The sequence below is a fragment of the Paralichthys olivaceus genome, chromosome 3 (genome assembly GCF_024713975.1).
Source record: "Paralichthys olivaceus isolate ysfri-2021 chromosome 3, ASM2471397v2, whole genome shotgun sequence".
NCBI lineage: Eukaryota > Metazoa > Chordata > Actinopteri > Pleuronectiformes > Paralichthyidae > Paralichthys > Paralichthys olivaceus.
Window position 1 is genome coordinate 4,201,188 of NC_091095.1, and position 21,113 is coordinate 4,222,300.

The following is a 21,113-nucleotide window of genomic DNA, read 5'->3' on the forward strand; positions in this document are numbered from 1 at the left end:
TGTTACTGGGGTTTGTTTTCCCCCCTGGTTTGTTGTGTTCATCTGGTTTGTCTTTGTTACCATTGTGTGGCTCTTTGTTATTGGGCTAGTTTGGGTAGTTGTTGTTGTAGCTGGAGTAGTGGTTGTTGGGGTAGTGGTTGTTGTAGTTGGGGTATTGGTTGCTGTCGTCGGAGTAGTGGTTGTTGGGGTAATGGTTGTTGTCATTGGAGTAGTGGTTGTTGTTGTTGGAGTAGTGGTGGTTGTCGTTGGAGTAGTGGTTGTTGTCGTTGGGGTAGTAGTAGTGGTCGTTGGAGTAGTGGTTGTTGTTGTTGGAGTAGTGGTGGTTGTCGTTGGAGTAGTGGTTGTTGTCGTTGGGGTAGTAGTAGTGGTTGTTGGAGCAGTGGTTGTTGTCATTGGAGTAGTGGTTGTTGTTATTGGAGTAGTGGTGGTTGTCGTTGGAGTAGTAGTTGTTGTCGTTGGAGTAGTGGTTGTTGTCGTTGGAGTAGTGTTAGTTGGAGCAGTGGTTGTTGTCGTTGGGGTAGTAGTTGTTGTCGTTGGAGTAGTGGTTGTTGTCGTTGGGGTAGTGGTTGTTGTCGTTGGGGTAGTGGTTGTTGTCGTTGGGGTAGTGGTTGTTGTCACTGGAGTAGTGCTTGTTTGAGTAGTGGTTGTTGTCGTTGGAGTAGTGGTTGTTGTCATTGGGGTAGTGGTTGTTGTCTTTGGGGTAGTGGTTGTTGTTGTTGGGGTAGTGGTTGTTGTCATTGGAGAAGTGGTTGTTGGGTTAGTGGTTTTTGTCATTGGGGTAGTGGTGGTTGTCGTTGGAGTAGTGGTTGTTGTCGTTGGAGTAGTGGCTGTTGTCGTTGGGGCTGTTGTCGTTGGGGTAGTGGTTGTTGTCATTGGAGTAGTGGTTGTTTGAGTAGTGGTTGTTGTTGTAGTGGTTGTTGGAGTAGTGGTTGTTGGGGTAGTGGTTGTTGTCATTGGAGTAGTGGTTGTTGGGGTAGTGGTTGTTGTTGTTGGGGTAGTGTTGGTTGTCGTTGGAGTATCGGTGGTTGTTGGAGAAGTGGTTGTTGTAGTTGGGGTATTGGTTGTTGTTGTCGGAGTAGTGGTTGTTGGGGTAGTGGTTGTTCTCGTTGGGGTAGTATTTGTTGTCGTTGGAGTGATGGTTGTTGTCGTTGGAGTAGTAGTTGTTGTCGTTGGAGTAGTGGTTGTTGTCGTTGGGGTAGTGGTTGTTGCCATTTGAGTAGTGGTTGTTTGAGTAGTGGTTGTTGTCGTTGGGGTAGTGGTTGTTGTCGTTGGAGTAGTGGTTGTTGTCGTTGGGGTAGTGGTTGTTGTCGTTGGGGTAGTGGTTGTTGTTGTTTGGGTAGTGGTTGTTGTCATTTCCTGGTTTGTTGTCTTTGTCTTGTTTTTCTTTGTTACTGGGGTTCGTTTTCCCCCCTGGTTTGTTGTGTTCATCTGGTTTGTTTTTGTTACTGGGGTTTGGATCTTTGTTATTGGGCGAGTGGTTGTTGGGGTAGTTTGAGTAGTGGTTGTTGTTGTTGGAGTAGCGGTCGTTGGGGTAGAGGTTGTTGTCGTTGGGGTAGTAGTTGTTGTCATTGGGGTAGTGGTTGTTGTCGTTGGAGTAGTGGTTGTTGTTGTTGGGGTAGTGTTGGTTGTTGTTGGAGTATTGGTGGTTGTCGTTGGAGTAGTGGTTGTTGGGGTAGTGGTTGTTGTCGTTGGGGTAGTGGTTGTTGGAGTAGTGGTTGTTGTTGTTGGGGTAGTGGTTGTTGTTGGGGCAGTGGTTGTTGTCGTTTGAGTAGTGGTTGTTGTCATTGGAGTAGTGGTTGTTGGAGTAGTGTTTGTCGGAGTAGTGGTTGTTGTCGTTGGAGTAGTGGTTGTTGGAGCAGTGGTTGTTGTCGTTGGGGTAGTGGTTGTTGTCGTTGGAGTAGTGGTTGTTGTCGTTGGGGTAGTAGTAGTGGTTGTTGGAGCAGTGGTTGTTGTCATTGGAGTAGTGGTTGTTGTTATTGGAGTAGTGGTGGTTGTCGTTGGAGTAGTAGTTGTTGTCGTTGGAGTAGTGGTTGTTGTCATTGGGGTAGTGGTGGTTGTCGTTGGAGTAGTGGTTGTTGTCCTTCGGATTGTGGTTGTTGGAGTAATGGTTGTTGGGGTAGTGGTTGTTGTTGTTTGGGTAGTGGTTGTTGTCATTTCCTGGTTTGTTGTCTTTGTCTTGTTTTTCTTTGTTACTGGGGTTTGTTTTCCCCCCTGGTTTGTTGTGTTCATCTGGTTTGTCTTTGTTACCATTGTGTGGCTCTTTGTTATTGGGCTAGTTTGGGTAGTTGTTGTTGTAGCTGGAGTAGTGGTTGTTGGGGTAGTGGTTGTTGTTGTTGGGGTAGTGGTTGTTGTAGTTGGGGTATTGGTTGCTGTCGTCGGAGTAGTGGTTGTTGGGGTAATGGTTGTTGTCATTGGAGTAGTGGTTGTTGTTGTTGTTGGAGTAGTGGTGGTTGTCGTTGGAGTAGTGGTTGTTGTCGTTGGGGTAGTAGTAGTGGTTGTTGGAGCAGTGGTTGTTGTCATTGGAGTAGTGGTTGTTGTTATTGGAGTAGTGGTGGTTGTCGTTGGAGTAGTAGTTGTTGTCGTTGGAGTAGTGGTTGTTGTCGTTGGAGTAGTGGTTGTTGTCGTTGGAGTAGTGGTTGTTGGAGCAGTGGTTGTTGTCGTTGGGGTAGTAGTTGTTGTCGTTGGGGTAGTGGTTGTTGTCGTTGGGGTAGTGGTTGTTGTCACTGGAGTAGTGCTTGTTTGAGTAGTGGTTGTTGTCGTTGGAGTAGTGGTTGTTGTCATTGGGGTAGTGGTTGTTGTCTTTGGGGTAGTGGTTGTTGTTGTTGGTGTAGTGGTTGTTGTCATTGGAGAAGTGGTTGTTGGGTTAGTGGTTTTTGTCATTGGGGTAGTGGTGGTTGTCGTTGGAGTAGTGGTTGTTGTCGTTGGAGTAGTGGCTGTTGTCGTTGGGGCTGTTGTCGTTGGGGCAGTGGTTGTTGTCATTGGAGTAGTGGTTGTTTGAGTAGTGGTTGTTGTTGTAGTGGTTGTTGGAGTAGTGGTTGTTGGGGTAGTGGTTGTTGTCATTGGAGTAGTGGTTGTTGGGGTAGTGGTTGTTGTCATTGGAGTAGTGGTTGTTGGGGTAGTGGTTGTTGTTGTTGGGGTAGTGTTGGTTGTCGTTGGAGTATCGGTGGTTGTTGGAGAAGTGGTTGTTGTAGTTGGGGTATTGGTTGTTGTTGTCGGAGTAGTGGTTGTTGGGGTAGTGGTTGTTGTCGTTGGGGTAGTATTTGTTGTCGTTGGAGTGATGGTTGTTGTCGTTGGAGTAGTAGTTGTTGTCGTTGGAGTAGTGGTTGTTGTCGTTGGGGTAGTGGTTGTTGCCATTTGAGTAGTGGTTGTTTGAGTAGTGGTTGTTTTCGTTGGGGTAGTGGTTGTTGTCGTTGGAGTAGTGGTTGTTGTCGTTGGGGTAGTGGTTGTTGTTGTTTGGGTAGTGGTTGTTGTCATTTCCTGGTTTGTTGTCTTTGTCTTGTTTTTCTTTGTTACTGGGGTTCGTTTTCCCCCCTGGTTTGTTGTGTTCATCTGGTTTGTTTTTGTTACTGGGGTTTGGATCTTTGTTATTGGGCGAGTGGTTGTTGGGGTAGTTTGAGTAGTGGTTGTTGTTGTTGGAGTAGTGGTCGTTGGGGTAGAGGTTGTTGTCGTTGGGGTAGTAGTTGTTGTCATTGGGGTAGTGGTTGTTGTCGTTGGAGTAGTGGTTGTTGTTGTTGGGGTAGTAGTTGTTGTTGTTGGAGTGGTGGTTGTTGTCGTTGGAGTATTGGTGGTTGTCGTTGGAGTATTGGTGGTTGTCGTTGGAGTAGTGGTTGTTGTCATTGGGGTAGTAGTTGTTGTCATTGGGGTAGTGGTTGTTGTCGTTGGACTAGTGGTTGTTGTCGTTGGGGTAGTGGTTGTTGCCATTTGAGTAGTGGTTGTTTGAGTAGTGGTTGTTGTCGTTGGGGTAGTGGTTGTTGTCGTTGGAGTAGTGGTTGTTGTCGTTGGGGTAGTGGTTGTTGTTGTTTGGGTAGTGGTTGTTGTCATTTCCTGGTTTGTTGTCTTTGTCTTGTTTTTCTTTGTTACTGGGGTTCGTTTTCCCCCCTGGTTTGTTGTGTTCATCTGGTTTGTTTTTGTTACTGGGGTTTGGATCTTTGTTATTGGGCGAGTGGTTGTTGGGGTAGTTTGAGTAGTGGTTGTTGTTGTTGGAGTAGTGGTCGTTGGGGTAGAGGTTGTTGTCGTTGGGGTAGTAGTTGTTGTCATTGGGGTAGTGGTTGTTGTCGTTGGAGTAGTGGTTGTTGTTGTTGGGGTAGTAGTTGTTGTTGTTGGAGTGGTGGTTGTTGTCGTTGGAGTATTGGTGGTTGTCGTTGGAGTAGTGGTTGTTGTCATTGGGGTAGTGGTGGTTGACGTTGGAGTAGTGGTTGTTGTCCTTCGGGTTGTGGTTGTTGGAGTAATGGTTGTTGGGGTAGTGGTTGTTGTTGTTTGGGTAGTGGTTGTTGTCATTTCCTGGTTTGTTGTCTTTGTCTTGTTTTTCTTTGTTACTGGGGTTCGTTTTCCCCCCTGGTTTGTTGTGTTCATCTGGTTTGTCTTTGTTACCATTGTGTGGCTCTTTGTTATTGGGCTAGTTTGGGTAGTTGTTGTTGTAGCTGGAGTAGTGGTTGTTGGGGTAGTGGTTGTTGTTGTTGGGGTAGTGGTTGTTGTAGTTGGGGTATTGGTTGTTGTCGTTGGAGTAGTGGTTGTTGGAGTAGTGTTTGTCGGAGTAGTGGTTGTTGTCGTTGGAATAGTGGTTGTTGGAGCAGTGGTTGTTGCCGTTGGGGTAGTGGTGGTTGTTGTTGGAGTATTGGTGGTTGTCGTTGGAGTAGTGGTTGTTGGGGTAGTGGTTGTTGTCGTTGGGGTAGTGGTTGTTGGAGTAGTGGTTGTTGTTGTTGGGGTAGTGGTTGTTGTTGGGGCAGTGGTTGTTGTCGTTTGAGTAGTGGTTGTTGTCATTGGAGTAGTGGTTGTTGGAGTAGTGTTTGTCAGAGTAGTGGTTGTTGTCGTTGGAGTAGTGGTTGTTGGAGCTGTGGTTGTTGTCGTTGGGGTAGTGGTTGTTGTTGTTGGGGTAGTAGTTGTTGTTGTTGGAGTATTGGTGGTTGTCGTTGAAGTAGTGGTTGTTGTCGTTGGAGTATTGGTGGTTGTCGTTGGAGTAGTGGTTGTTGTCATTGGGGTAGTGGTGGTTGTCGTTGGAGTAGTGGTTGTTGTCCTTCGGATTGTGGTTGTTGGAGTAATGGTTGTTAGGGTAGTGGTTGTTGTTGTTTGGGTAGTGGTTGTTGTCATTTCCTGGTTTGTTGTCTTTGTCTTGTTTTTCTTTGTTACTGGGGTTTGTTTTCCCCCCTGGTTTGTTGTGTTCATCTGGTTTGTCTTTGTTACCATTGTGTGGCTCTTTGTTATTGGGCTAGTTTGGGTAGTGGTTGCTGTCGTCGGAGTAGTGGTTGTTGGGGTAATGGTTGTTGTCATTGGAGTAGTGGTTGTTGTTGTTGGAGTAGTGGTGGTTGTCGTTGGAGTAGTGGTTGTTGTCGTTGGGGTAGTAGTTGTTGGAGTAGTGGTTGTTGGAGCAGTGGTTGTTGTCATTGGAGTAGTGGTGGTTGTCGTTGGAGTAGTAGTTGTTGTCGTTGGAGTAGTGGTTGTTGGAGCAGTGGTTGTTGTCGTTGGGGTAGTATTTGTTGTCGTTGGAGTGATGGTTGTTGTCGTTGGAGTAGTAGTTGTTGTCGTTGGAGTAGTGGTTGTTGTCGTTGGGGTAGTGGTTGTTGTCGTTGGAGTAGTGGTTGTTGTCGTTGGGGTAGTGGTTGTTGTCGTTGGGTTAGTGGTTGTTGTCACTGGAATAGTGGTTGTTTGAGTAGTGGTTGTTGTCGTTGGGGTACTGGTTGTTGTCGTTGGAGTAGTGGTTGTTGTCGTTGGGGGAGAAGTGGTTGTTGGGTTAGTGGTTTTTGTCATTGGGGTAGTGGTGGTTGTCGTTGAAGTAGTGGTTGTTGTCGTTGGAGTAGTGGCTGTTGTCGTTGGGGCTGTTGTCGTTGGGGTAGTGGTTGTTGTCATTGGAGTAGTGGTTGTTTGAGTAGTGGTTGTTGTTGTAGTGGTTGTTGGAGTAGTGGTTGTTGGGGTAGTGGTTGTTGTCATTGGAGTAGTGGTTGTTGGGGTAGTGGTTGTTGTCATTGGAGTAGTGGTTGTTGGGGTAGTGGTTGTTGTCATTGGAGTAGTGGTTGTTGGGGTAGTGGTTGTTGTTGTTGGGGTAGTGTTGGTTGTCGTTGGAGTATCGGTGGTTGTTGGAGAAGTGGTTGTTGTAGTTGGGGTATTGGTTGTTGTTGCCGGAGTAGTGGTTGTTGTCGTTGGGGTAGTATTTGTTGTCGTTGGAGTGATGGTTGTTGTCGTTGGAGTAGTAGTTGTTGTCGTTGGAGTAGTGGTTGTCATTTCCTGGTTTGTTGTCTTTGTCTTGTTTTTCTTTGTTACTGGGGTTCGTTTTTCCCCCTGGTTTGTTGTGTTCATTGGGTTTTTCTTTGTTACCATTGTGTGGCTCTTTGTTATTGGGCTAGTTGGGGTAGTGGTTGTTGTAGCTGGAGTAGTGGTTGTTGTCGTTGGGGTAGTGGTTGTTGTTGTTGGGGTAGTGGTGGTTGTCGTTGGAGAAGTGGTTGTTGGGTTAGTGGTTGTTGTCGTTGGGGTGGTGGTTGTTGTCATTGGATTAGTGGTTGTTGTTGTAGTGGTTGTTGGGGTAGTGGTTGTTGTCATTGGAGTAGTGGTTGTTTGGGTAGTGGTTGTTGTCGTTGGGGTAGTGGTGATTGTCGTTGGAGTATTGGTTGTTGGGGTAGTGGTTGTTGTCGTTGGGGTAGTGGTGGTTGTCGTTGGAGTGTTGATGGTTGTTGGGGTAGTGGTTGTTGTTGTTGGAGAAGTGGTTGTCGTAGTTGGGGTATTGGTTGTTGTCGTCGGAGTAGTGGTTGTTGGGGTAGTGGTTGTTGTCGTTTGAGTAGTGGTTGTTGTCATTGGGGTAGTGGTGGTTGTCGTTGGAGTAGTGGTTGTTGTCATTGGGGTAGTGATTGTTGTCCTTCGGGTAGTGGTTGTTGGAGTAATGGTTGTTGGGGTAGTGGTTGTTGTAGTTGGGGTAGTGGTGATTGTCGTTGGAGTATTGGTTGTTGGGGTAGTGGTTGTTGTCGTTGGGTTAGTGGTGGTTGTCGTTGGAGTGTTGATGGTTGTTGGGGTAGTGGTTGTTGTTGTTGGAGAAGTGGTTGTCGTAGTTGGGGTATTGGTTGTTGTCGTCGGAGTAGTGGTTGTTGGGGTAGTGGTTGTTGTCGTTTGAGTAGTGGTTGTTGTCATTGGGGTAGTGGTGGTTGTCGTTGGAGTAGTGGTTGTTGTCATTGGGGTAGTGATTGTTGTCCTTCGGGTAGTGGTTGTTGGAGTAATGGTTGTTGGGGTAGTGGTTGTTGTAGTTGGGGTAGTGGTTGTTGTTATTTCCTGGTTTGTTGTCTTTATCTTGTTTTTCTTTGTTACTGGGGTTCGTTTCCCCCCCTGGTTTGTTGTGTTCATCTGGTTTGTCTTTGTTACTGGGGTTTGGATCTTTGTTATTGGGCGAGTGGTTGTTGGGGTAGTTTGAGTAGTGGTTGTTGTTGTTGGAGTAGTGGTCGTTGGGGTAGAGGTTGTTGTTGTTGGAGTAGTGGTCGTTGGGGTAGAGGTTGTTGTCGTTGGGGTATTGGTTGTTGTAGCTGGAGTAGTGGTTGTTGGGGTAGTGGTTGTTGTTGTTGGGGTAGTGGTGGTTGTCGTTGGAGTAGTGGTTGTTGTCGTTGGAATAGTGGCTGTTGTCGTTGGGGTAGTGGTTGTTGTCATTGGAGTAGTGGTTGTTGGGGTAGTGGTTGTTGTCGTTGGGGTAGTGGTTGTTGTTGTTTCCAGGTTTGTTGTCTTTATCTTGTTTTTCTTTGTTACTGGGGTTCGTTTTCCGCCCTGGTTTGTTGTGTTCATCTGGTTTGTTTTTGTTACTGGGGTTTGGATCTTTGTTATTGGGCGAGTGGTTGTTGGGGTAGTTTGAGTAGTGGTTGTTGTTGTTGGAGTAGTGGTCGTTGGGGTAGAGGTTGTTGTCGTTGGGGTAGTAGTTGTTGTCATTGGGGTAGTGGTTGTTGTCGTTGGAGTAGTGGTTGTTGTCGTTGGGGTAGTGGTTGTTGTTGTTTGGGTAGTGGTTGTTGTCATTTCCTGGTTTGTTGTCTTTGTCTTGTTTTTCTTTGTTATTGGGGTTCGTTTTCCCCCCTGGTTTGTTGTCTTCATTGGGTTTTTCTTTGTTACCATTGTGTGGCTCTTTGTTATTGGGCTAGTTGGGGTAGTGGTTGTTGTAGCTGGAGTAGTGGTTGTTGGGGTAGTGGTTGTTGTTGTTGGGGTAGTGGTGGTTGTCGTTGGAGTAGTGGTAGTTGTCGTTGGGGTAGTGGTTGTTGTCATTGGAGTAGTGGTTGTTTGAGTAGTGGTTGTTGTTGTAGTGGTTGTTGGGGTAGTGGTTGTTGTCGTTGGGGTAGTGGTGGTTGTCGTTGGAGTGTTGATGGTTGTTGTTGTTGGAGAAGTGGTTGTTGTAGTTGGGGTATTGGTTGTTGTCGTCGGAGTAGTGGTTGTTGGGGTAGTGGTTGTTGTCGTTGGAGTAGTGGTTGTTGTCATTGGGGTAGTGGTGGTTGTTGTTGGAGTAGTGGTTGTTGTCATTGGGGTAGTGGTTGTTGTCCTTCGGGTAGTGGTTGTTGGAGTAATGGTTGTTGGGGTAGTGGTTGTTGTAGTTGGGGTAGTGGTTGTTGTTGTTTCCTGGTTTGTTGTCTTTATCTTGTTTTTCTTTGTTACTGGGGTTCGTTTTCCCCCCTGGTTTGTTGTCTTCATCTGGTTTGTCTTTGTTACTGGGGTTTTGATCTTTGTTATTGGGAGAGTGGTTGTTGGGGTAGTTTGAGTAGTGGTTGTTTTTGTTGGAGTAGTGGTCGTTGGGGTAGAGGTTGTTGTTGGGGTAGTGGTTGTTGTCATTGGGGTAGTGGTTGTTGTTGTTTGGGTAGTGGTTGTTGTCATTTCCTGGTTTGTTGTCTTTGTCTTGTTTTTCTTTGTTATTGGGGTTCGTTTTCCCCCCTGGTTTGTTGTCTTCATTGGGTTTTTCTTTGTTACCATTGTGTGGCTCTTTGTTATTGGGCTAGTGGTTGTTGTAGCTGGAGTAGTGGTTGTTGGGGTAGTGGTGGTTGTCGTTGGAGTAGTGGTTGTTGTCGTTGGTATAGTGGTTGTTTTCGTTGGATTAGTGGTTGTTGGGGTAGTGGTTGTTGTTGGGGTAGTGGTGGTTGTCGTTGGAGTAGTGGTTGTTGTCGTTGGTATAGTGGTTGTTGTCATTGGAGTAGTGGTTGTTGGGGTAGTGGTTGTTGTTGGGGTAGTGGTGGTTGTCGTTGGAGTAGTGGTTGTTGTCGTTGGTATAGTGGTTGTTGTCGTTGGATTAGTGGTTGTTGGGGTAGTGGTTGTTGTCGTTGGGGTAGTGGTGGTTGTCGTTGGAGTAGTGGTTGTTGTCGTTGGAGTAATGGTTGTTGTCGTTGGAGTAGTGGTTGTTGGAGTAGTGGTTGTTGTTGTTGTAGTAGTGGTTGTTGTCGTTGGGGTAGTGGTGGTTGTCTTTGGAGCATTGGCTGTTGTGGTTGGCGTAGTGGTTGTTGTTTTTGGAGTAGTGGTTGTTGGAGTAGTGGTTGTTGTTGTTGGGGTAGTGGTTGTTGTCATTGGAGAAGTGGTTGTTGGGTTAGTGGTTGTTGTGGGGGTAGTGGTGGTTGTCGTTGCAGTAGTGGTTGTTGTCGTTGGTATAGTGGTTGTTGTCGTTGGATTAGTGGTTGTTGGGGTAGTGGTTGTTGTCATTGGAGTAGTGGTTGTTGGGGTAGTGGTTGTTGTCGTTGGAGTAGTGGTTGTTGTCGTTGGGGTAGTGGTTGTTGTTGTTTGGGTAGTGGTTGTTGTCATTTCCTGGTTTGTTGTCTTTGTCTTGTTTTTCTTTGTTACTGGGGTTCGTTTTCCCCCCTGGTTTGTTGTCTTCATTGGGTTTTTCTTTGTTACCATTGTGTGGCTCTTTGTTATTGGGCTAGTTGGGGTAGTGGTTGTTGTAGCTGGAGTAGTGGTTGTTGGGGTAGTGGTGGTTGTCGTTGGAGTAGTGGTTGTTGTCGTTGGATTAGTGGTTGTTGTTGGGGTAGTGGTGGTTGTCGTTGGAGTAGTGGTTGTTGTCGTTGGTATAGTGGTTGTCATCGTTGGATTAGTGGTTGTTGGGTCAGTGGTTGTTGTCATAGGAGTATTGGTTGTTGGGGTAGTGTTTGTTGTCGTTGGGGTAGTGGTGGTTGTCGTTGGAGTAGTGGTTGTTGTCGTTGGAGTAATGGTTGTTGTCGTTGGAGTAGTGGTTGTTGTTGTTGGAGTAGCGGTTGTTGTTGTTGGAGTAGTGGTTATTGTCGTTGGGGTTGTGGTGGTTGTCGATTGGTTAGTGGTTGTTGTCATTGGAGTAGTGGTTGTTGTTGTTGGAGTAGTGGTTGTTGTCGTTGGAGTAGTGGTTGTTGTCGTTGGAGTAGTGGTTGTTGTCGTTGGGGTGGTTGTTGTTGGAGTAGTGGTTGTTGTCGTTGGGGTGGTTGTTGTTGGAGTAGTGGTTGTTGTCAATGGAGTAGTGGTTGAAGTTGTTGGGGTAGTGGTTGTTGTCATTTTCTGGTTTGTTGTCTTTGCCTTGTTTTTCTTTGTTACTGGTGTTTGTTTTCCCCTCTGGTTTGTTGTGTTCATCTGGTTTGTCTTTGTTACCATGGTGTGGATCTTTGTTATTGGGGTTGGGGTAGTTGGGGTAGTTGGGGTAGTGGTTGTTGTATCTGGAGTAGTGGTGGTTGGAGTAGTGGTTGTTGTCGTTGGGGTAGTAATTGTTGTTGTTGGTGTAGTGGTTGTTGTTGTTGGAGTAGTGGTTGTTGTTGTTGGAGTAGTGGTTGTTGTCGTTGGAGTAGTGGTTGTTGTTGTTGGATTAGTGGTTGTTGTCGTTGGAGTAGTGGTTATTGTCGTTGGAGTAGTGGTTGTTGTAGTTGGGGTATTGGTTGTTGTCGTGGGAGTAATGGTTGTTGGGGTAGTGGTTGTTGTCGTTGGGTTAGTGGTGGTTGTCGTTGGAGTAGTGGTTGTTGTCGTTGGGGTATTGGTTGTTGTCGTGGGAGTAATGGTTGTTGTCGTTGGGGTAGTGGTTGTTGGAGTAGTTGTTGTTGTCGGAGTAGTGGTGGTTGTCGTTGGGGTTGTGGTGGTTGTCGTTGAGGTAGTGGTTGTTGTCGTTGGGGTAGTGGCTGTTGACGTTGGAGTGGTGTTGGTTGTTGTTGGGGTAGTGTCTTTATCGTGTTTGGTTTTGTTGCCGCAGTTTGGATCTTTTCCTGGTTTGTTGTCTTTGTCTTGTTTGTCTTTGTTACCAGGGTTTTGATCTTTTTCTGATTTGTTGTCTTTATCTGGTTTGTCTTCATTACCTTGGTTTTTATCTTTTCCTGGTTTGTTGTCTTTGTCTTGTTTGTCTTCGTTACCAGGGTTTGGATATTTTCCTGATGTGTTGTCTTTATCTGGTTTGTCTTTATTACCTGGGTTTGCATCTTTTCCTGGTTTGTTGTCTTTGTCTTGTTTGTCTTTGTTACCAGGGTTTGGATATTTTCCTGATGTGTTGTCTTTATCTGGTTTGTCTTTATTACCTGGGTTTGCATCTTTTCCTGGTTTGTTGTCTTTGTCTTGTTTGTCTTTGTTACCAGGGTTTTGATCTTTTTCTGATTTGTTGTCTTTATCTGGTTTGTCTTCATTACCTTGGTTTTTATCTTTTCCTGGTTTGTTGTCTTTGTCTTGTCTGTCTTCGTTACCAGGGTTTGGATATTTTCCTGATGTGTTGTCTTTATCTGGTTTGTCTTTGTTACCAGGGTTTGGATATTTTCCTGATGTGTTGTCTTTATCTGGTTTGTCTTTATGACCTTGATTTTTATCTTTTCCTGGTTTGTTGTCTCTGTCTTGTTTGTCCTTGTTACCTGGGTTTGCATCTTTTCCTGGTTTGTTGTCTTTGTCTTGTTTGTCTTTGTTACCAGGGTTTGGATATTTTCCTGATGTGTTGTCTTTATCTGGTTTGTCTTTATTACCTGGGTTTGCATCTTTTCCTGGTTTGTTGTCTTTGTCTTGTTTGTCTTTGTTACCAGGGTTTTGATCTTTTTCTGATTTGTTGTCTTTATCTGGTTTGTCTTCATTACCTTGGCTTTTATCTTTTCCTGGTTTGTTGTCTTTGTCTTGTTTGTCTTCATTACCTGGGTTTGCATCTTTTCCTGGTTTGTTGTCTTTGTCTTGTTTGTCTTTGTTACCAGGGTTTGGATATTTTCCTGATGTGTTGTCTTTATCTGGTTTGTCTTTATTACCTTGGTTTTTATCTTTTCCTGGTTTGTTGTCTTCGTCTTGTCTGTCTTTGTTACCTGGGTTTGCATCTTTTCCTGGTTTGTCTTTGTTACCAGGGTTTTGATCTTTTTCTGATTTGTTGTCTTTATCTGGTTTGTCTTTATTACCTTGGTATTTATCTTTTCCTGGTTTGTTGTCTTTGTCTTGTCTGTCTTTGTTACCTGGGTTTGCATCTTTTCCTGGTTTGTTGTCTTTGTCTTGTTTGTCTGTGTTACCAGGGTTTTGATCTTTTTCTGATTTGTTGTCTTTACCTGGTTTGTCTTTGTTACCAGGGTTTGGATATTTTTCTGATTCGTTGTCTTTATCTGGTTTGTCTTCATTACCTTGGTTTTTATCTTTTCCTGGTTTGTTGTCTTTGTCTTGTTTGTCTTTGTTGTTGCAGTTTGGATCTTTTCGATGTTTGTTGTCTTCATGTGGTTTGTCATTGTTCCCGGGGCTTGGATCTTTTCCTGGTTCGTTGTCTTTATCTGGTTTGTCTTTGTTGCCAGGGTTTAGATCTTTTCCTGATTTGTTGTCTTCATGTGGTTTGTCATTGTTCCCGGGGCTTGGATCTTTTCCTGGTTCGTCGTCTTTATCTGGTTTGTCTTTGTTGCCAGGGTTTAGATCTTTTCCTGATTTGTTGTCTTCATGTGGTTTGTCATTGTTCCCGGGGCTTGGATCTTTTCCTGGTTCGTCGTCTTTATCTGGTTTGTCTTTGTTGCCAGGGTTTAGATCTTTTCCTGATTTGTTGTCTTCATGTGGTTTGTCATTGTTCCCGGGGCTTGGATCTTTTCCTGGTTCGTCGTCTTTATCTGGTTTGTCTTTGTTGCCAGGGTTTAGATCTTTTCCTGGTTGGTTGTCATTATGTGGTTTGTCTTTGTTACTGGGATTTGGATGTTTTCCTGGTGTGTTGTCATTATGTGGTTTGTCTTTGTTGCCAGGGTTTAGATCTTTTCCTGATTTGTTGTCTTCATGTGGTTTGTCTTTGTTACTGGGATTTGGTTGTTTTCCTGGTTCGTCGTCTTTATCTGGTTTGTCTTTGTTGCCAGGGTTTAGATCTTTTCCTGGTTGGTTGTCATTATGTGGTTTGTCTTTATTACTGGGGTTTGGTTTTTCTCCTGGTTTGTTGTCTGTATCTTTGTGTAGTTTTTCATCATTACCCAGGCTGTAGTCTTCTGTTTTGGCAGGAATCCGCTTGGTAATTTTTATGCTAAGTGGCTGGTTACTACCTGGTTCTGGCTGCCACTGGTAGCTCCCTGTTAAAAAAAACAGAAGCAATTATCTGAATATCAGAAAACAATGTATGCCTGGATCTAGAGTATGTCTGTGTATCCTCCAGGTCGAGGATAGTTGAGTTGTACGTCTGTACATACAGGCAACTGGACTTGCTTGTTTTTTTCAGAAGACCTTTCACATGTCACAAACAAAACATCCTCAGTTCTGAAGAAACAAGCCCAGTTGCGTATGTACCACTCCCACAAATAAATCTAGAGTAGAGGACATATGATTTTTCTACCATGAACTCTTTCATTTGGAGATTAACTTACCAACAAGTATAACAGCAAACAGAGTCAATTGTAACTGTTATAGAAAATGGAACAGAGGAAAAATGAAAAGAAGAGAATTACTATGTTATTCAACATATTATCGTCAACACAGCAAATAATTTGTATTGATTATTCAGAAAAAAAAAAGAAATACAATACCAATTTCATCTTTTTGCAGATAGAGGTGGACCTTTCAACCTGCAGAGATGTACAAGGAAGTAAGAAAAGTTTACGATATGTTTTAATCCATGATTATGGAATCAGTTTTAAATTAAGAGCATTCCTTTACATTCACAATTTACAACCACATGTACAAAACATCAAATCACGTTTACTCATGTATCCAAAATTTGTATGTCTCTAGACTTTACATTTTACACAAAGTATTCTCAGAGGATCGATTAAGACAAACTGGCATTTTCATAGTTTTAAAATTATTTAGAAGTTAGAATTAAAAAAAAAATGTATTGTCATTTTCAACATTTAAAATATTTCTAAACCATTAATTATTGAAAGGTAAATCAAAAGATCTAGTTAGACTCCACATTTATTTACGCTAAATGTTACAAGTTGTGAACTCATTTTGAAAAAAAAAAGATAATTATTGTAAATTAAGGTACTTTTTAACAAAACGAACGCATAGCACTCACCAGAAGTTAAATGTGCTTGATGATGCCGTTGGTGTCAGAAGAAAATATTTCATCCACTGCAACTCTCTGTCTCTCTGTCCAAGTTCAGTCTGAATTTAAATACTTCACTGAGACTATGGTCCGGTTAGAGACAGTGATTAAACACCCACTTACGTTGGGATCGGTGCTGCAGCACACACCCAAATTGTAACAACTACTCATTACTAATAATTAATAATTATTCTAATTATTGTCACTGTTACATGCTGTACAGTGAGACATTGTAATTTCATCTCTTGGCACCAACTCAGGTGGTTTCATTAAGCTTTGAACTTTGCTTCCATCAACCTTTTCTCTGGTAGAAGACACAACTGTGCACTACCTGCATCAAACAGCAGAGGGACACAGTTAGTAACTAGAAACAAACCCTGCAGTCATAAATACCCAATTCGTCAAATTTTAAAATGTTAAAGTGTCAACATTTTGACTTTTAATCCCAGCCGATCAGCAAACTGAGGAATTATTGTAATTTAAGAATTATAAGAGGGATGCAGGCAAAAACAAATAATAATAAATTGACTGACAGGTTAATATGAGATTGTAGGACTTGATGAGCACAATATATATTCTGTGTTGAACCAATTAATATCAATGCTGTATTGAGAGCCACAGACAAACAGTCAGACAGACAGACTCAGTTTTATTAAATCAATGCTTTTACAACTTGGTCCCCAACTATCATTTTATTCATCTCAGGAGAAAGTGGTTAGTGATCAAAAGTTCACAAATGAAATCAAATGAAATCACCGTGTCAATGTTGTGCAAATACTGTGTTGTTGGATAAATATTAGAAATGTATAAACCACACATCTGACCTCACAGGCCTTTGCTATGACAAAACATAAACATGACGAACAGGAGCTTCTATGGGTTTTTGTGGTTCCTCAACTCAAATCTTTTCACTGCAGGACAGTAAACAGTCCCTGCACGTGTTTGGATAAAATAAGCAAATAAGTTTGGTTCAATGCACTGATTCACATTATCTGTGATGCTGCTTTGTTATATTTCATATTTTTTGCATTATTTTGGAAAGTAGGTTGGTTTTATGATTTTTAATTTCCCTGTAATATTTTTGTGGCATGACTATTTTCAAAATCATGATTTCACGGTTTCTGGTCATGAGTTATTTTCTTTCCCACTTACAGCAGGACAGCATGACTAACCTGATTTTGTCTGTTCGTCAGAAATGACTGTGCTGTACCCTGCACACAATGGCACAATTGATTTTCTTGTTGACCACCCATCCAATCAACTTCAAACTTGACGGCCATTTTTCTGAGGACGTCAGTAAGTGCAGTGTTGGCTGTAACTGTTTCCTTGACCTTCCACTCATTTTGTTCAGGTTTTAATTTATAAACCTGCACCTATCACTTCAGAGAAATGTCAAAATCAGTTTCGACCATATAAAAATACTGGAATGTAGAGACCTTTCTAGGTTTCTAAGATTTCCTCATCAGGCAGTTCTACCTTCAAGTTCCCAAATGCCTGTTGGAGAGACAACTCAGGTTGAAAGCATGTGCACATGCTGATATGCCCTAATTACACCTGTCCTCCGTCAGAGGACAGCTTCTAGAGAACACCACACCTCAACTGATGGAACATTTGATTTCATTTTATTCAAATACAACATCTCTGCAATGTCCTAAGGCTGGGCCTGAGCATAATTAGCCAATCTCGGCTCAAAGTGTTTCCATCACACTGAAACAACAGGATGAGACTCACCCTGTGTCCACGGCCAATCAGTGCTGACATTCTGTTCCATAAGCTTTGGCTTTGAAGATGCTGGTTAAACTCGTTCAGCCAGAATTCTGCTTCACCATCATTATGGTAAAGGGCTCTACTTGTGTTCTGCTCTACTGCTGCATGAAGAAGATGAACACACACATATCCTTTCTGTGCATGTGACACTCAACCCACAAGCTAAAAGCATAAATTCTGACCTGTCATTAATGCTGCACTCCAGAAAGAGTTGTGATTTTCTCAGCTGAAATGTCAAACCTCTGATCAAAGTTCAGTAGTAGTAGTAGTACTGAGCTTATATGAATACTATCGTTTACAGTGATGAGTGTATAACAAAGTTGGTCCCTCAAATTGACTCAGTTTCCCACAGTCCTCTGCTTTGTCCCTGATGTCCATCCACTTACTGTATCATTGCTGCAGTGACTCCTGATGCAATTTTATCAATAGCAGTTAATGACCAATAAGCTCAATAAGCAAAGAGCAGAGACGCTATTCTGTGATTTATCAGAAGATATGTCGTCATGTTCGTGGAACTTTCATTTCAAGACACACAAGCAATTAAATTTTTTTATTTACACACACACACACATGAATCCGTGAGATTGAAATTAAAAAACGCATTTCAATTCAATTCAATTCAATTTTATTTGTATAGCGCCAAATTATAATATACATTATCTCAAGGCGCTTAACAAAGAACGTCAAGACCTTACCAATGTGTTTTCTAACAGATTATAGTCTCCTCTTAATTTTGTCTCCATAGTAAAGAACATTTGCAGCAGCTGCACGATCTGATTATTACTCTTCATGTGTATATAAAAATAGTGTCTATAATGTCAGAGTTGCACAACATCACTAAAGAGGCACCAACACATACAAACATATGCAACAGGAGGTCACTTATATGCCTAGCGTAGGAATATCCTTCAGGTCGTAATATGGGAGCAGATGAACATATCGACTGAGTGATGAGAAGATGGAGTTTAAAGTAAATGGGGAAATTGGAGCTCTGTCATTTCACCTGTTTCACCGGAAAGGTGATCAATTAGCTCAAGTTGTCTTCAGACTCTCACAGCTGCAGGCGGCGCTCAGACGGCTCCATCACTCTGAAACACGAACATGAGTCAAATCAAAATATAATCCTCAAGACAAGCCTTGCCTACACATTTCACTGGATTTGAGTTAATGACTGCTTCTCAGCTAACTTCAAATTTAATTCATTAGATTTGAGGGTAAATGGACAATATGTTAATTAGATATGATTCATTGCTAATTATGTGGGTAAGTGGTTTCCTGGGTATTGAGAATTGTCTTTATTTCACTCACTGAAAAATAATGTCATAAAATAGACTATTGTTTATCTTGCCTGTGTTTCTCTTACTTCTCTGTGACTGACTGGACTTCTGCTGCGGTTCTACAGCCACAGGAACCTGGTTCAGTACCTTCAGACTAGAAGACTAGAGTGAACTCTTCTCAGAGTGGATACTGACCCCCTCCGCAGCAGCCACAGCCCCCACACAGAGCTCCCAGCAGGCCGTTCACCACCTGCACGGCACACAGCGCCGCCTGGATTAAACCCATCACCAGCAGCACAGAGAACAGGGACAGATGCCAGGACACCACGCCGACCGGCTCTAAACACAGCGACCAGATGTCTTTGTTGGACAGGTAGTCTCTGCAGAGGGAGGGTGAGAAACACACAACCTGAATAATACATTTATTAATGAATGAGCACAATGTTACAGACACAGTTACCATGAGATTAAACTTCTGCCTGCTTGTTGCTAGAACTGTTACTACAGACATCCTTTTACAGTTTGCATAGATTAGCTTTGAAAGCCTCAATTCTTTTCACTGAGAAATAAAGCACATAAACCACAGAGTTTCTAAAACACATAATATGAAACAAATGTCGTAATGTGACTTGTGAGTCTCACCCATCTGAGAAGGGATATTCCCAAAGTGCCACGGTGGTGTTTACCAGACACAGGGGTCCATGGTTAATGGCCACCGCAGAAACGATAACTGAGTAACCAGCCCCCAAAACCCCCACAGCTGCAAACAGGATGGAGGTCAGCATCTACAGAGAAGGAGGGAGAAACAGTCGCTCATATTGGGAATCAATAGGTTCGGCGGGTTCGCTTTTAACTTCTTAAACAATGAAAACAATGAGGTTGTTCTCTTGCTGTGCAGAGGCCAGGCTGAAGGTCATTTACAGAGGGTGGCCTGCACAGAGCTACTGATGGTGTGTGTGTGTGTGTGTGTGTGTGTGTGTGTGTGTGTGTGGAGCAGTTTGACACTTTTATTTGTCATTCATTCCTACACATTCCTGGAGTAGTGATCGGCGTGTGTACGTCTGCTCCAGTACAATACCTGCCCTGTGCAGGAAAGTCATGTGAAACTCTCATATGAGGAATTTCTCATTGTAGTTATTGGAATCTCATCAATTTCTCTGTATACATGTGTGTGTGTGTGTGAGTGTGTGTCCCTGTGCTGTTTGTTATCCAGACCCACAGTGAGTTGACACACTACAAGTTTAAATGATCAGTTTCAGTTTTATATTTATATTTCAGGTAATGACAGAATAGGATTGGCTGAGAAATAAGCTGATATGAGCCTTTCACAGATGTTGGCTGGGATGAAGACTTTTATTTTACAGAATACACAATGAAGAAAAGGTATGAAATTATTTTTACATTTTCTTTATTCAATTTCTGTAGAGTTAGTTATATTGTGTTATTTAAAATAAAGTTTACGGTTTTGTCTTTGGAATAATTGTCTCCCAAAGTAAATTTAAACGAATAAATAAATAGATAAAAGCACTAAAGCTTTTCTTTCACAAATTAAACTTAAAATTCAAGTCAAACTTGAATTGGTCCGTGGGCATCATGTGACCTGCACGTTCAACTACTGGACAGAACATTCAGTCTAAATTGTTAGATAAAGTTTACAGTGCTGAACATACTGAACAAGATATATTGGATATGTTAATATTTAACATTAACCTGCAATAAAATTAAATAAATAAGATCCTCTGATTAAAAACCTGTCGTAAAAGATAATTTGATTTTGGTGAGAAGTAATAGTGAAGCTTCTCCTCACCGCAAATCTCTGCCCACAGCTCTCGTTACCACAGCAACCGCAGCAGTCATTGTTCTTCAGACCCAGGAAGACCAGAGCTGGGAAGATCATCTGTTGACAAAGTATACACACACACACACACACACACACATACACACACACACACACACACACACACACACACACTGATATAACTCCACATACTTCCCCAAAGCGGCTCACTTTATCACCATATTGCATATACAGGTCTCTTAATGATCCGGATCTGCAGCAAATGAAGATGAATCTGTGAATTATTATCTAAAATAATGTATTGATTGTGTATTTAATCAAAATGTAAAACAACTATCATGATATTCTAGATCTGAAGGTTGTGTTTTCAGATTGTTTGTTCACACGCGAGACAGAAAGAGGAAAAGAAGCAAATCCTCTCGTTTAAGAGGCTGAGACAGACGCACTCACCAACACTCCAGATCCCAGAATGCCTCCGAAGTACCAGACCTCTGTAGTGATGTGGTCACTCTCCACAGACTTCCCACCGGGGAAGAAGAGCAGGATGTTGCACAGCACGCACACGATCAAGAGAGGTATCAGAGTGATCCCCAAACACTTGGCAAAACTGCCCGAACACATCCTGGCACTGATGCTCGAGACACCTCGGACAGAAACACACTCCTGGGGGACGTCTGGACTTTAAATCTGCTGGATTTTCTCTCGCCTGATGTATTATCTCCTCCTAATTATTCCTTCGTTCACCTCCTTCCAAACTCTCTGTCCACTTCGTCGACTGAATTACCTTGTCTGCTTCTGCCCGTTGAGGCTTTATAGTTGCCCCCTCCATCACCGTGTGTGATCTCACTGCTTTTATAGCAGCCAGCCGTCATATGTCACACACTCTAACAAACATACATGCACACACACACACACACAGGCATGGAGGCAATAATGTGGGGATTGTGCACACAGATGCACCAGTGAGGAAAGAGCAGTTAATGTTCTACCAAGTGTTTTGTGTACATGGAGACAGAAGAGGAAGTGACAGACAGTCGGTCGATACAGGCAGATAACCACACGTTTACTGAGATGAAGCCTCTTCATTACTGAGAAGTAGAAAAGCCATTGTTCAGCTTTGGCTGTTTGTAATTTAAGATTTAATTTGGTGCAGCTTGATTGAATCTAAGGGGCTTTGACGGAGATGTGTGCTCGACTGTCATTCTGCCTTTAGCAAGGTGCTTTTGTTTTCAATGCTGGTTGTTTGTAGTAAATTGCTTTTGATGAAACTTGGTGGAAGGGTGATGTGTAGACCAAAAAAGAACTGGTTCACTTTTGGAGCAGATTTGAACAAGAGGTTGAATCCTGGAATTTCTTTCCACTTTCATCAACTCTGGGCATTTTTTCTATTATTTTGTGAAAAACTTAGTTTGCAAACTCTATTATCTATGGAGGGGTCAAATTTGGTGTTGATCCGCATAATGATCTAAATATAGTGAGTTCCCCCTAAAAATATGTTTCCTTTATTCAATTACTCTCGAGGAACAAATAATCTCTTCAACTATATAAAAAAAGGAACTCGGCAGAAAGCTTCTGCGTAAATGGTTTATTTTTCTGATCTCAATAAATGGATACTACATGTGATATGGTGAGATTAGGTTTTAATAATTCAATA

The 21,113-nt window shown here is 42.8% G+C and overlaps 3 protein-coding genes and 2 long non-coding RNA genes across 6 annotated transcripts; 2 read left to right on the plus strand and 3 right to left on the minus strand.

Annotated features, from left to right (window-relative positions):
- Positions 1 to 487: 487 nt before the first annotated feature.
- Positions 488 to 7,044, minus strand: LOC138407300 (GATA zinc finger domain-containing protein 14-like). The gene is made up of 5 exons (XM_069522756.1): positions 6,529 to 7,044; positions 4,945 to 5,425; positions 4,403 to 4,581; positions 1,942 to 2,272; positions 488 to 693 (listed from the first exon to the last, which is right to left on the minus strand). Exons 1-5 carry the CDS (start codon positions 7,042 to 7,044, stop codon positions 488 to 490), a joined length of 1,713 nt encoding a protein of 570 aa, XP_069378857.1.
- Positions 7,045 to 7,177: 133 nt separating this feature from the next.
- LOC138407301 (GATA zinc finger domain-containing protein 14-like) lies at positions 7,178 to 10,230 on the minus strand. The gene is made up of 3 exons (XM_069522758.1): positions 10,045 to 10,230; positions 8,824 to 9,157; positions 7,178 to 8,001 (listed from the first exon to the last, which is right to left on the minus strand). The coding sequence occupies exons 1-3, from the start codon at positions 10,228 to 10,230 to the stop codon at positions 7,178 to 7,180; spliced, it is 1,344 nt and encodes a 447-aa protein (XP_069378859.1).
- A 3,509-nt stretch (positions 10,231 to 13,739) lies between these two features.
- LOC138407109 (uncharacterized) lies at positions 13,740 to 15,948 on the plus strand. Its single transcript, XR_011240564.1, has 3 exons — positions 13,740 to 13,852; positions 14,116 to 14,155; positions 15,811 to 15,948. It is a non-coding gene; the product is annotated as an uncharacterized lncRNA (long non-coding RNA).
- A 1,044-nt stretch (positions 15,949 to 16,992) lies between these two features.
- On the minus strand, positions 16,993 to 20,304 carry tm4sf4 (transmembrane 4 L six family member 4). Of its 2 annotated transcripts, XM_020106110.2 has the most exons (5): positions 19,910 to 20,304; positions 19,469 to 19,558; positions 18,304 to 18,446; positions 17,857 to 18,041; positions 16,993 to 17,472 (listed from the first exon to the last, which is right to left on the minus strand). In XM_020106110.2, the coding sequence occupies exons 1-5, from the start codon at positions 20,078 to 20,080 to the stop codon at positions 17,468 to 17,470; spliced, it is 594 nt and encodes a 197-aa protein (XP_019961669.1). In that variant the 5' UTR covers positions 20,081 to 20,304; the 3' UTR covers positions 16,993 to 17,467. The 2 variants fall into 2 exon arrangements, with proteins under 2 accessions (XP_019961669.1, XP_069377615.1); XM_069521514.1 differs by lacking the exon at positions 16,993 to 17,472 and having other exon boundaries at positions 17,768 to 18,041; positions 19,910 to 20,218.
- On the plus strand, positions 18,911 to 19,959 carry LOC138407108 (uncharacterized). The gene is made up of 3 exons (XR_011240563.1): positions 18,911 to 19,044; positions 19,488 to 19,569; positions 19,831 to 19,959. It is a non-coding gene; the product is annotated as an uncharacterized lncRNA (long non-coding RNA).
- Positions 20,305 to 21,113: the final 809 nt, after the last annotated feature.